General features: G+C 39.3%; 7 protein-coding genes across 7 annotated transcripts; 4 read left to right on the forward strand and 3 right to left on the reverse strand.

The window, feature by feature from the left end:
• Nucleotides 1-2,290: 2,290 nt before the first annotated feature.
• On the forward strand, nt 2,291-4,126 carry VHT1 (Vht1p; the record flags this gene model as incomplete). Its single annotated transcript, XM_022820261.1, has 1 exon — nt 2,291-4,126. The coding sequence occupies one exon, from the start codon at nt 2,291-2,293 to the stop codon at nt 4,124-4,126; it is 1,836 nt and encodes a 611-aa protein (XP_022676742.1).
• Nucleotides 4,127-4,162: 36 nt separating this feature from the next.
• On the reverse strand, nt 4,163-4,498 carry GRX8 (glutathione-disulfide reductase GRX8; the record flags this gene model as incomplete). Its single annotated transcript, XM_022820262.1, has 1 exon — nt 4,163-4,498. One exon carries the CDS (start codon nt 4,496-4,498, stop codon nt 4,163-4,165), a length of 336 nt encoding a protein of 111 aa, XP_022676743.1.
• Nucleotides 4,499-5,117: 619 nt separating this feature from the next.
• Nucleotides 5,118-5,426, forward strand: SPT4 (transcription elongation factor SPT4; the record flags this gene model as incomplete). Its single annotated transcript, XM_022820264.1, has 1 exon — nt 5,118-5,426. One exon carries the CDS (start codon nt 5,118-5,120, stop codon nt 5,424-5,426), a length of 309 nt encoding a protein of 102 aa, XP_022676744.1.
• A 385-nt stretch (nt 5,427-5,811) lies between these two features.
• COX18 (membrane insertase COX18) lies at nt 5,812-6,756 on the forward strand (the record flags this gene model as incomplete). Its single annotated transcript, XM_022820265.1, has 1 exon — nt 5,812-6,756. One exon carries the CDS (start codon nt 5,812-5,814, stop codon nt 6,754-6,756), a length of 945 nt encoding a protein of 314 aa, XP_022676745.1.
• Nucleotides 6,757-6,853: 97 nt separating this feature from the next.
• KLMA_50282 (uncharacterized protein) lies at nt 6,854-7,126 on the reverse strand (the record flags this gene model as incomplete). Its single annotated transcript, XM_022820266.1, has 1 exon — nt 6,854-7,126. One exon carries the CDS (start codon nt 7,124-7,126, stop codon nt 6,854-6,856), a length of 273 nt encoding a protein of 90 aa, XP_022676746.1.
• An 878-nt stretch (nt 7,127-8,004) lies between these two features.
• Nucleotides 8,005-12,054, forward strand: ADE6 (phosphoribosylformylglycinamidine synthase; the record flags this gene model as incomplete). The annotated part of the gene is made up of 1 exon (XM_022820267.1): nt 8,005-12,054. One exon carries the CDS (start codon nt 8,005-8,007, stop codon nt 12,052-12,054), a length of 4,050 nt encoding a protein of 1,349 aa, XP_022676747.1.
• Nucleotides 12,055-12,487: 433 nt separating this feature from the next.
• On the reverse strand, nt 12,488-13,441 carry ERG25 (methylsterol monooxygenase; the record flags this gene model as incomplete). Its single annotated transcript, XM_022820268.1, has 1 exon — nt 12,488-13,441. One exon carries the CDS (start codon nt 13,439-13,441, stop codon nt 12,488-12,490), a length of 954 nt encoding a protein of 317 aa, XP_022676748.1.
• Nucleotides 13,442-14,218: the final 777 nt, after the last annotated feature.

Genomic DNA, 14,218 nt, shown 5'->3' on the forward strand with positions numbered 1-14,218 from the left:
GCATAAGTTGCGTTAGAGGTATATTAATAGGGTTGATTTCTAGGAATGCTTTGCGAAATTTACTTCGGGCCACAAGTGAAAGGATTGTTGGGAAAAAGTAAACGGCTTTAAAACATAGGTAAAAGTAATAAGTCGTGTAAGAAGCATTTTCTCATAAATTCGCTCTCCCGGACAATTAAAAGACAGTATGGGACTGGTATTAACGCATTTTACTGCCCGATCAAACCATCCAGTTATCAGCCCGGGAATAGTGCAATAAAATCCACTATGAGAGCCAACGAAATTAACTTCTCAAAGCAAACAGAAATCGTCATATGTATATAACCTCGTGTTCATAGACCATAATCAATGAATTGGTCATTGCAAATAAGTTCCAGTTTCAATGAAAGTGGGGAAAAGACCTAACAAAAGTTGAAGGGAAAACATACCGTGCTTTTGCATAACTTGCAAAAACTTGATGATGACCTTAGAAGAAGGTCTGATCAAAACTTGACGCTTACCGGTCTTTTCGGCGTTGTTAATGGCATTCAAAGCATCAGCTAAAACAGAAGTACGAGTCACTGTTTAAAACTGAACTGACCAAGCCCTGTGAATTTATCAAAGGGCAATATAGTTCAAAATAGAGTTAGTAGTTTTTATCTCATTTGAAGGTGATCATGCCGTAGGACGGATTCTGATTAGACACTGTATGGGTGTAGGCTGCAATCTCTTGCTTGCACTGATTCCTAACGCAGATGAAAGATGAGTCTCGTATAATACGAAGTGAACAAAAAACTGCTGAATGGTCTAATAATGTTGGTGTCTATCAGCTGGAACAGCTGACAGATCAACAATATAGGGATACGAAGTATCCTAGATAACAAAGGGTATCAAGTGGTCGGTGCTTTCGTAAGACACATATCCTCAACAGAGGAACGTATGTGTTTACTCTGAACGTATCAATTCCATTTTGCTCTAATTTAGAAAGAAAAAAATTTTAAGCATCACGTAGCACAAATTAAACTTGATTCTTGCCACCTAAACAGGATCTTGTGAACTTTAAGACTTCTAGAGTCATTCTTCATCTGTGAAATATGCGAATCAGTGTTAAACAAAGATTCCAATTCTTCACCTACAAATGAGCAAAAAGAACCGTCAAACTAAGGATTCTCTTATGTCGACATACTGGTTCAGTATTTGTATGTGTATGAGATTATCGATGTTGTAATAAGTGATATTCCGAGACACAAGCTAATATTCTTAGCATCTGGAAAGTGTAAGTAGGAATGAAAGAAGTGTTTGAATAGAGAGTTCTTTTTCATCGAAAAAATTTTTTCAGCGCCAGGTTAAAAAAAAAGAAATGAAAATGAAAACATTGATATTTTTGTTTGGTGCGGTGTATGGCTTTATTTCATGTGATCATTATATGTGACAGAAGGTGCTGAATTTCTATGTTACCCGCAGAATACGTATATAAATATTTGATTTCTCTTCAAAAGTTAATCATCGAAGGCTGACTATAGACTATGCATACGAATAACAAGATATTAATTCTGAGCCCGGAGTATTCAATAAAGAAGCATAAAAATGCGTTCTAAGTGCATAATTCTTGAGTCATTTTGCCATATCGGTCACACTATATGCAAGTTGATCCTTGGTAGTAAATTTTGTTGAACTCTTGGTACGGGATGTTGTAGAAGCTGGTATTAGAGTTTTTAATTATATAGAGCGCTATGGAAAATAATCCAACATAATCTATCATGAAATATGCTCTTGAAGTGAAATTCGTGACTGAAAATTGGTTGGAATACCGTTGTTAGCACCATGCGAATCATTGATGGCTCATTGGGACCAATATGGCACATTCAGGATGTTTTACGCTAGTTACTGTGCTGTTTCTCTTGATAGTCATCTTAGGACGACTCATTTTGCAAAGACAACTTTCTTTTCGAAAAGTGATTTGTTCAAAAAAATATAAATTTTTTTTATGTAGAATTCTCGTAGAGTAGGTAGAAAGTCCATAGTTAATGAACAGTGATGAAATGAATGATCGCATATGTCATCTATGCAATGTCCGAATCGAGATTTTGTTGGGTGGGTAGTTCCCAAATGGTGATGTAACTAGATTGTATTATCCCGGAGAATTCATTACATTGTATTTTGTATATAAAGACACGTCTTATCAGAAGTACATCCATCCTTTCTTGGCTGTTTCGTTTATTGTATCCAGAACATATTAAAGTATAAAGTATCATCAAGCCAAGAGGTCACTCTATATTAAACCGTACACTACATTTTGGATACAATATAAATGGGTGGATTTAACTGGAGGAAGTATATTCCACATGAAAGGGTGGTGTATGAGAAATATGAAGCTGAATATGTATCTTCATCTAGCGATGATGTGTCTGAGGTAGATGGACAGGTTCTAGGACAGAAACAGACGGTTGAGGAATATACCAAGCCAGTTTCTGTAGTCACTAGTATGGGAGAATTGAGATCAGACATTCCATATGAATTAAGAGATGAAGCTGGACGTAAATGGTGGAAATTCTTCGATGAGTTCGAATACAGAGCGAACAAAGAGTATAAGAAGTCTAGAAATTGGTATTCTTTTCTCTACCCCAATCATACCACGCATTCCAAAGCTGAAAGAACGTTACTTTACAAATTGGATTTGGTTATCGGTGTCTACTTCTTGATGCTTTGTTGGAGTAAGTCTTTGGACACTAATAACCTAACCAATGCATATGTCTCTGGTATGAAGGAAGATTTGCATATGAAGGGAAATGATTATATCAACACTTCCGTTATCGGAACTGTTGGTGCTATTGTGTTTCAGCTACCCTTCATGTACATTTTGCCCAGGTACCCTGCTCATATAGTGTTGCCGGTGATGGATATGGGTTGGACTTGGTTCACCTTCGCCTGTTACAGAGCTAAAAGTTTGGCCGAACTAAGAGCATACCGTTTCATCTTGAATGCCTTTGGTTCAGCCTACTACCCCGTTTCACAGTATATCTTAGGGTGTTGGTACGCACCTGATGAAATCTCGTCCAGAGTGTGTTTATTCTTCTGTGGACAATTGTTGGGTGGTGTCACTTCAGGTCTACTCCAAGCTAGAATCTATAAGGGATTGGATGGTACTTTCGGTATTGCAGGCTGGAGGTGGATGTTCTTGATTGACGCTGTTGCTATCTCGTTGCCTACTGTTATTATTGGCTTTTTCGTGATTCCAGGTATTCCTTCGAAATGTTATTCATTATTCTTAACTGATGAGGAGATTAGAATCGCCAGGAGGAGAAATATTAGAAACCAAATCATTGACGGTGTTGAAAAATCTAAGCTTCCTTCTTTACTATCCTTCAAGCTATGGAAGAAGGTTTTTACTTCACCAAACTTCTGGGTTCTAATTGTATTTGATATGTGTTCTTGGAATTGTATGACAGCATTTAGTGGTTCTTATACATTGTGGCTAAAATCCATCCCATCATATTCTATTGTGCAAGTTAATAACCTTTCCGTTTTGCCTGCATGTCTCGGTTTCGCTTATGTCTTCTTCTGTGCGTTTGGTGCGGACATATTCCGTTGTAAATGGATATTTATGGTTTTTGCTGCGTCCATGAATATTATATCATGTGCTATTTTAATCAAATGGGACGTTTCATCTTCTGCTAAATGGTTTGCATTCTTGATGACATATTGGTCTGTGGCTTCTTCTCCATGCCTATGGTCTTTCATCAATGATTTCTTAAGATTCGACCCTCAAATGAAAGCTATTATATGGATCGCGATTTACGCATTCTCACAATCAACATATGCATGGATTCCAACTCTTGCTTGGCAAACTGTGGAGGCGCCAAAGTTCAAGACTGGTTACATTGTATCCATCATATTTGGTACCATCTACGGGTTATGGACCTTCGTGGTTTTATTCTTCTACAAGAGGCAAGAACGTAAACATGCATTTGGTAATGGTATTATCTTGTTTAACTCCAGCAAGCAGGAACCAATTCCATCTTTTGTTGAAGAAGATCTAGTAAAAAGGGGCGAGTACTATTATTTGAAGACGGAGCCTACTAATACTGACATGTACCCTGAGGGTAACAAGACAACCACCTCGACGGAAGAGACTTTTTCATCTTAATTCTAAATATGTTCTTACATACATATAATCAGCATATTATTCCACTAATCCAATCTTCTGTAATTCAGCTTTCAATGTTCCATTCTTTTCGAACTTATGTAACTCTGCCTCTGTTCCCCAAACCTTACCATCAACATACAATGTTGGCAAATTTCTGGAACCAGTAACCTGCTGGAAAGCATCTCTAATCTCATTCCACTCGGCTCTATCTTTAGTTACTGCTGCAATATCATAGTTAAAGATCTTGTCCGTAACGCCGAATTTCTTCCAAACACTATTCGAGTACACACAGTCGGGACACCAACTGGCGCTCAATTGAACAAACTTGTGGCTCGAAACAACTTCACGAGCAATAGCAATATATTTAGACATTCTTTAAGGTAAGAGATTGGTGCTTAGTGATTTTTAAACTTTTTTGTTTTAAAAAGGTATTATCAAATGTTGGATGAGGCCAATGAGACTATTTCACTTTTAACTTTTAAATATATGTATATATATGTTAAAGTTAAAAAAAAAAGAATAAAAGTCGTAAATGTTACAGAAATGATCCTATTAATTAGGGAAATTGTCCCAAGATACCTTTCTTAAATAATTGACCAGGGTGTTAGGTGTATGATATGAATAATACGAATTTGACTTTGTCGTTACAGCCTAGTAAAATCCGAAATGTGTGGCATTATTAAAAAAAAAAAAAAAAAAAAAAAAAAAACAAGCGAGAAAGAGACACTACGATGTTACCCTGACTTGGTGATTTCTTGATTCATTTTTTTTTATTCAGTTCGAGCGATGTCAGTTGTACTAAACTTATAGCTTATAGAATCTTTTAGCCATACAATTGCAAGCAACTGCTTGACACTTCTTGAAATCTAAAGCACAATCATCCTTGATCATTTCTCCTTACCTAGTTATAGGGTACCTGCATTTGAAAGGGTGTCGTTTGAGTATTGTTAGAGCTGGTACTCTGAGTTAGAAGATATAATAACAGACAACCATGTCTACAGATAGAGCATGCATGTTATGTGGGTTGGTACAGAGTACAGCGGAATTCAACAGGAATGGCTGTCCTAACTGTCAGTCAATCTTTGAGGAAGCTGGTGTTTCTGCAATTGAATGCACCTCTCCATCTTTTGAAGGTTTGATCGGAATGTGCAAACCAAATAAATCGTGGGTTGCCCGGTGGATGAGTATTGATGGATATATTCCCGGCATGTACGCTGTTAAAATCGATGGTCGCTTACCCCTAGAAGTAACGGATTTGTTACCGCATTATAAACCAAGAGATGGTAGTCAGGTGGATTAAGCCGAGATATATATTTGACTTTTACACGTTACCTTATCATGTACTATAGCTTTGCACATTACATAATTTCTATTCAAAATAATATATTTGAAAATTAGATAAAGATCTTCGGATTGAATAACTTATGAAATACCACTTAGACTGGCCACCGTCATCTAGCCACTTTTAACACCTGCCCCGCGTTTATCGTCATTTCCAACATCTTTTGTTTTGTCACATTCATTATTTTTAATTTCAGGAAATACATAAATTTGATAAAATGGTAATGCATCGACTAAAATAACGTTACAACGACGATAAGGTATCATTTTCAAATGGAATCCACAAGCGAAGCCAGCGATTCTGTATAGTCCAGAGACGATATTTCGTATTATTTATTAGAATCATGCTTTTGCTTCGAAGAGCATCCGCTGTTTATCCTGTAAAAGGTTCCAGAAAGTTTGGTTCGCTGCAAACGGTAGCGGACACATTTGTTCAATTACATGATGCATCAGGCTTGCCATGGTTGGTACTCATTCCTTCTGCAACTTTCGCATTGAGAACAGCACTGACCTTTCCTTTAAGTGTGTGGCAACGGAAACGTATAGTCAAGCAACAAGAACTCCGAAAGGTAGTACAGAGTGTTCCACCTGTGGTGAAATTGAGATTAGCCTCAATGACCGCTAAGGCCAATGAGGAAGAATTATCCAGCTCTGGCAGCAAAATATCTACCAAGGAAGAAACCGTTGATGCTCTCCAAAGAAAAAAGAGACAATTAACTCCGGAACAGATTACTATGCTTTCACTTAAAGAAATGCGCAAAAGACAAAAGTCCCTCTTCAAGAAATACAATGTACAAATGTGGAAAAACAGTATACTACCATTAGTTCAGGTACCTTTATGGGTTAGCATATCTATGGGACTAAGAACTCTCACAAATGAGAGACTTGTAGATACGAACATGCCTCACGGTCACATTTTGCAGGATCTTTCTGAAACGAATTGGTTGACCTATCTCGGTTCTCTTGACCTAAGTTTACCAATTGATGCCGCTCCAATGTTACTTCCAATCATTTTGGGGACAGTTTCCATGATTAACGTGGAGTATAATGGGAAAATGATGCAGGCCACAACAATTGGAACATCTGGGATTACGACAGCTACCGATACACAGTCAGCGGCCTCTCAGACGTTGAACAGTATTCTAACTGCTACCAGAATCAGTACAATATTTTTGATTGGTGTTTCGACCCAAGCATCGTGCCTACTCTCTTTGTATTGGATTAGTTCTCAGGTATTTTCGTTAGTACAAAATCAGATTCTCGATTGGCTATGGCCATACCAGAGGTAATCCCCAAAACATTCAGACTTATATTATTAAAGATAAGAGTACATAATTACTGATCCAATATTAGGTGTATATGTGCAGTATGTGTGCATTTTTTCTTCTATTTTTTATTGGTAGTTCCAAGCTTCTTCTCATGTTTCTCAAGCTGCTTACGAGTACCCTTCAACAACTCTAAATGACCCACACGACTCGCTATTAGTCTTTCAGTAGCTTCAGTGATGGAATATGTCTTGTTAAGTTTCTTTAGGTGCTGGAGCGATTGTTTCTTTGATTTGATCTGTAGAGGAGCGGCCTTTTTCAAGTTCTTTTGTTTCTTGGTAATCCTGCGAGGATCCTTTGCTTTCTTGGTAACCTTGAGGGCTTTTTGTGGCATGGTTGTTTTTTATGTTTATTCTTGCACTGGGATAGCGATACTCTCTATGTACACAGCGGCTCCTGCTCTTATTGAGTATAACGGAATGATATGAGTTAAGATGAGATGAGATGAGATGACATTGCAAGTCTAGATAAAACTGTATATGTGGGTATAAAATCTTTTCTTTTCTTTTCAGCTTCGAAAGCTAAAAAAAAAATGAAAGTCACATGATAAATGCGTGACCAAAATTAGTTACAATATATTTGTTCATAAAAGATCCTTGCGAATGTACTAGTCCAGTACGAGTACAATCATCGTCAACTTATTTCAGCAGCGTGTCTACAGACTGACAGCTTACATTTCCTTAGACACAATATCCTGTCACGTGGACACACAAAAATTTTTTTTTCCCTTTTCACACTTTTTTTTTTCCTGTTGATCCAAGTCAAAATATGAGCCATGCACACTGTTAAATAAAATTCGGAACCAATATAATTTTTCCTGCGAAGAAGAGCTGCAGCAAAAGGAATCTGGTACTAATTAACTTGCAGTTCGACTATTGATTCATTATTATGTATGTGCAGAAATCCAAGCTCTCCAGTTAATGCACAAATATCTAACACATCATTTTCCCTGTATGTGTAGATACTGTTGTAATTTTTTTCATAAAATAAATCAATTTTATGTCAAGTATGGTTAAAAATTAGTATATAAGGAAGAAAAAGGTTTTTACATTTGGGTGGGTGATGAGGAAAACCAAGAAAGAGTTTGAAGTTGGAGGTTTCAATGGTGCGACAGAGTAGTGTTTAGTTGAGTTTCTTAAAATTAGTAGTATTTAATAACGCCAAGCTTGTTATTTTTATAATTAGCGCCATAAAGTGCTAGGGCTAAAGAAGATGTCCGTTAGTATCTTAGCGGGTCCCCAGGCTCTTTCTCAATTTAGAATCGATTCTTTAGTAAAAGGCTTGGAATCATATTGCAACAGTACTGGCTTTATCAAAGAAGTTCGTTCCTGTTACGTTCATTATGTTGATTTGAAAGCTGAGCTTTCGAAGGAAGACCAGGAGCTTGTTTCTGTGTTGCTAACGTACGATACAGCTTTGGATTTGAGCGATGACTTCAACAAGAAGTTGGTTGAATCTGTGACCAGCAATGCCGCAGCCTCCTTAGGTGATGATACCTACTTGATTAGAATTACCCCTCGTCGTGGTACCATTTCTCCATGGTCATCTAAGGCTACAAACATTGCTCATGTCTGTAACTTGGAAGACAAGGTTGCGAGAATCGAAAGAGGTTTAGCTCTATTGATAAAGTGCAATGCTGGTTTCCCATTGATGGAGCGCTTAAATGACGTTTCCTTGAAGAACGTGTACGATAGAATGACCCAAGAGTTGTTCTTGGACCAACCTCCTGTAGTTACCGAATTGTTCAACCACGATGCACCAAAGCCTTTGGTTCACGTTCCATTAGTTAGCCAAACAAGTAAGTCTCCTTCTGAAACTTTAGCCAAGGCTAACGTTGAATTAGGTCTTGCTTTGGACCAAGGTGAAATTGACTACTTGATTCGTGCATTTGTGGAAACAATGAAGAGAGATCCAACAGATGTCGAGTTGTTCATGTTCGCTCAAGTCAACTCGGAGCATTGCCGTCATAAGATCTTCAACGCTGATTGGACTATTGATGGTCTACAAAAGCAATTGACTTTGTTCAAGATGATCAGAAACACTCATCAAATTACTCCAGACTTCACCGTGTCTGCTTATTCAGATAACGCTGCCGTTCTTGACACCGAGAATGACTCCTATTACTATGCACCTGAATTCAAAACCAAGAAGTGGACTGCCACCAAGGAAAGAGTTCCTATGTTGATCAAAGTGGAAACCCACAACCATCCTACTGCGGTCTCACCTTTCCCAGGTGCAGCCACTGGTTCTGGTGGTGAAATTAGAGATGAAGGTGCCACCGGTAGAGGTTCCAAGAGTAAATGTGGTCTTTCTGGTTTCTCTGTTTCTGACTTGCTAATTCCAGGTAAAGAAATGCCTTGGGAATTGAACGTTGGTAAGCCAAACCACATCGCATCTGCACTTGACATCATGATTGAAGCCCCATTGGGTTCTGCAGCCTTCAACAATGAATTTGGTAGACCTTGTATCAACGGTTACTTTAGAACTTTGACAACTAAGGTTGTTAACGCTGACGGCAAGGAGGAAATCAGAGGTTTCCATAAGCCAATCATGATCGCTGGTGGTTTCGGTGCTGTTAGACCTCAATTTGCCTTGAAGAACAAACCAATTACACCAGGCTCCAGTTTAATCGTCTTGGGTGGTCAATCTATGTTGATTGGTCTAGGTGGTGGTGCTGCATCGTCCATTGCGTCTGGTGAAGGTTCCGCTGACTTAGACTTTGCTTCTGTTCAAAGAGGTAACCCAGAGATGGAACGTCGTTGCCAACAAGTCATTGATGCCTGTGTCTCTTTGAATGAAAATAACCCAATCCAATCTATCCACGATGTCGGTGCAGGTGGTTTGTCTAATGCCTTGCCTGAATTGGTTCACGATAACGACTTGGGTGCCAAGTTTGACATCAGAAAGGTGCTATCTCTAGAACCAGGTATGTCCCCTATGGAAATTTGGTGTAATGAATCTCAAGAAAGATACGTTCTTGGTGTCTCCCAACAGGATCTTGCCACATTTGAAAGTATTTGTAAGAGAGAAAGAGCACCATTTGCTGTCGTTGGTCATGCCACTGCTGAACAAAAACTAATTGTCGAAGATTCTCTATTGAAAAGCACCCCAATTGACCTAGATATGTCTATTCTATTTGGTAAACCACCAAAAATGGCCAGAGAAGCTATAACAGAGCCTTTACAATTACCTCAACCAAACCTCTCTCAAATTCCTTCTATGGAAGATGCTATCGATCGTGTTTTACATTTACCAGCCGTTGGCTCGAAATCGTTTTTGATCACAATCGGTGATAGAACTGTTACTGGGTTGATTGATAGGGACCAATTTGTGGGTCCATGGCAAGTACCTGTCGCTGATGTTGGTGTTACAGCTACTGCACTTGGTGATGAGATCCGTTCGACTGGTGAGGCCATGGCAATGGGTGAAAGACCATCTGCTGCTCTGGTATCTGCCGCTGCATCTGCAAAACTCTCTGTGGCAGAATCTCTTCTAAACGTATTTGCTGCAGATGTTAAATCATTGAAGCATATCAAGCTATCTGCTAACTGGATGTCTCCAGCATCTCATAAAGGTGAAGGTGCTAAGCTATACGAAGCTGTTCAAGCCATTGGTATGGATCTATGTCCTGATTTAGGTGTATCCATTCCTGTTGGAAAAGATTCTATGTCTATGAAGATGAAATGGGATGACAAAGAAGTCACTGCCCCACTATCTTTGAATATCACTGCTTTTGCCCCTGTTAAAAACACCTCCAAGACCTGGACTCCATTGTTGAGCAAAGAGAGTGGTGAGACTATCCTTGTTCTTGTCGATCTAGCTGCTCTACAAGAACAAAGATCCCTAGGCGCCTCCGCATTGCTGCAAGTGTATAATCAAATTGGTAACACTGTACCAACTGTTCATGACAACAAGGTTCTAAAAGGTTTCTTAGAATCTATTTTGGAACTTCATGAAACTGACTTGGTTCTATCTTACCACGACAGATCTGATGGTGGTTTGTTAGTGACCTTGTTAGAAATGGCCTTTGCCGCTAGATGTGGTTTGGATGTCATTGTTGACTCCAGCAAGGACGGTAACGCATTTGTTCCATTATTCAATGAAGAATTAGGTGCTGTCTTCCAAATCAAAGAATCTTCTCTAACACAATTCCAAAGCATTCTTGCCAAACATGGTGTTTCCCACCAATATGTGTCTGTTGTCGGTAAGCCTAACTTTGTTTCAAATATGGTTACTATTACCGAGAAATCTGGTGCAGTGCTTTACGAGAACACTAGGGCTGAATTACAGAAGAGCTGGTCATCTACATCTTATGAAATGCAAAAGTTAAGAGACAATCCAAAGACTACAATTCAAGAATTCTCTGCTATTGCTGATGACAAGGACCCAGGTTTGCACTACGCGTTGACTTTCAACCCAGCTGATGACTTGCAAATTGGCACTCAGTTGGCAAACGTTAGACCAAAGGTTGCTATTCTAAGAGAACAAGGTGTTAATGGTCAAATGGAAATGGCATGGTGTTTCCAACAAGCTGGATTTGATGCCATTGACGTTACTATGACAGATTTGATCGAAGGTACCTTTAATCTATCGGAGTTCACTGGTATTGCTGCATGTGGTGGTTTCTCCTATGGTGATGTTTTGGGTGCTGGTGCTGGTTGGGCTAAGTCTGTTCTTTACCACGAAGGTGTTCGTAAACAATTTGTTAACTTCTTCCAAGAAAGAGAAGATACATTTGCCTTTGGTGCCTGTAATGGTTGTCAATTCCTCAGTAGATTAAAATCTATCATTCCAGGATGCGAAGACTGGCCAAGCTTTGAAAGAAACATGAGTGAACAATACGAGGCTCGTGTTTGTATGGTTGAAATTGTCCAAGACCAAACCCGTCAAACCGAGTCTGTATTCTTCAACGGTATGGTTGGCTCCAAGCTACCGATTGCTGTTGCTCACGGAGAAGGTAAGGCTACTTTTGAAAGCCAAGAACAACTTGATAAATTCGAAAGCCAAGGCTTAACCGGTGTGAGATACATTGACAATTACGGTAACGTAACAGAGAAGTTCCCATTCAATCCAAACGGTTCTCCAAATGGTATTTCAGGTATCACTTCTCCAAACGGTAGAGTTCTAGCGATGATGCCCCATCCGGAAAGAGTATCTAGACTAGAAGCTAACTCGTGGTATCCACAAGGCAAGTTCGAGGAATGGGAAGGTTACGGCCCATGGATCAGATTGTTCAGATCTGCTAGAAAGTGGGTGGGTTAGGATTCGGACATTTGTTCTTGATGATGATATATATATATAACTCCACAAATATAAAGACAGCTGTACACTAATTATTACGCAAATAGACAATATAAAAGAAGAAAAAGATCTGAATATAAGCTCTATTCGATATAATGTATAGATTCCATTCTACCATTAAAAATAATCTCTTTAAAAAATTTCAATAAAGACGAATATACACATGTATATATGCACATGTACATAAAAAAGTATACATAGAGTTGGGGACTTCATTCGAACGCTTTATCAGCGCGTTCGCAGTAGCGATTTTATATTATCTGCAGCGTTTGCTTCTCCGCTAGATAATACGTTGATTTTACCTACTTGGAGAAAGATAAGTAAGATACGATAAAAGCATACGCAGGAGGAGGAGGGGGGGAAAAAAAAAACGGCAAGGAAAATGAGCAATAATTCAGTTCACCTTCTTGGATTTTTGTTCAACCTTTCTCTTCATTCTTTCTTCTCTTTCAGCCTTAGCTTCTGGACCAGCTTCCGTGTCCAAGCAGTAATCCCACCATCTGAAAGAAGATGCGTAGTTACCGATAAAGTAGTGATGGTGCAAGTCGTGGTGTTCGGCACCAGCCCAGAAGGGCAAGAACTTGTTCAAAGACCATGGGAAGTCGTAACCGGAGTGGGAGTCGACGGCTTGGAATAGTCTCATGGTGATCCATACACACAAGGTGAATAGATGTAGGTTACCAGTGTACATGACGTAGAAGATTGGCATACCAACGGTACCGAAACCCAAGGACAAGGTTTCGACTGGGTGTGCGTATTCTGCTGCTAGACCGAATGGAGCAGCGTAACGGTGATGTTGCTTGTGAATGTACTTGTAAAAGACACCGTAGTGGAACAAACGGTGGAACCAGTAGTGCCATGCGTCTTCCAAGAAGAAGAACAAGGCAATTTGCTTAGCCATGGTGGTTAGCGATGGGAAAGGCACAGCAACGCTGATACCCAACTTTTGGCACATTGGGTGGAAAGTCCAGATTGGAATAGCCTCCACTAGGAAATGGGATAGGAGAACAGACTTCAAACAGAAGAGTTGTTCCTTCGCAGAAGGAATCTTTGTTGGTTGAATCTTGTATTTTCTGAAGTATGGCAACTGGTCGATGATGGCCCATGGCAGACATCTGAAAAAGTACATAAACTCATGTAGCAGGAAGAACATCAACCCGGTGGCCAAAACATCGTTGTTCATGTAGCAGTACCAAGCAGCCCAGTACTGTTCCATAAAGTTTAGTTGTGGTTGCACGGTCTTTATATTAGAAAGCACTTGGCTGTAGCTCAAGCCCTGGCCCTCGCCAATAAGCGCAGCAATCGTTCCGTTGGAGAAAACCGATGACATAACGTGTTCGGTAGCCATTGTGTGTGTATTGTTTGTGTATTATATGTATTATTGGGGTCACGTGATCCTCTTATTCTTAATAGATTTCTTCTGTGGTTTGGTTTGGTTTGGTTTCGTTTCGTTTCGTTTCGCCTCGTATTTTCTTTCTTTGTAAACGAGAGAGAGAGAGAGAAGGAGCCAAAAAATTTGCCAAAAAAACACAATATCTAGAGCACTCACACCTTAAGTACTTGCTGGCTGTAAGTATACTGTAGAATATAGTATAATCTTCGCTTGTCTATGCTTGCTATGAAACGCTAATGCGGTTTCTATTGCTTTTCGATAGTAAAAAAAAAATTTAAAGATACCAATCGCGCTCAGCTAGGATGAATGGATAGATAGATTTAGTACACTCTATTCAATCGATCAATCAACCACAAACTCTCGAGTATATTGTATATAGTACTCAGCACAACCAAATTTCTTTAAGTCTTGGTCTTTACAAACTACAATTGTATACATACACCTAAGGGATGCCCTTTTCTCTAAGTTCTCTTGTTTGCTTCAAAGAAAAAAGCGCCCTCTTTTATCGTTTTATACCATTTTCCTCTTCTCTAGCTTTTTTTCCAGCTAAACGACAAAAGAAGGTCCCAACCCAATCTGGGATTTCGTTTTCGTTTTCGTTTTGGTTTTCGTTTGACAGCATAGGAAAACCACTAGCCTAATCGAGACAAGAAAACTAAGTTAAGACCGGTAAGTATCGAGGAAGGGCCAGTGCCAGGGCCAGGATCAGGATCAGGACCAGGGCCTGGCGTG

The sequence above is a fragment of the Kluyveromyces marxianus genome, chromosome 5 (assembly GCF_001417885.1).
Source record: "Kluyveromyces marxianus DMKU3-1042 DNA, complete genome, chromosome 5".
In the NCBI taxonomy this organism is placed as follows: domain Eukaryota; kingdom Fungi; phylum Ascomycota; class Saccharomycetes; order Saccharomycetales; family Saccharomycetaceae; genus Kluyveromyces; species Kluyveromyces marxianus.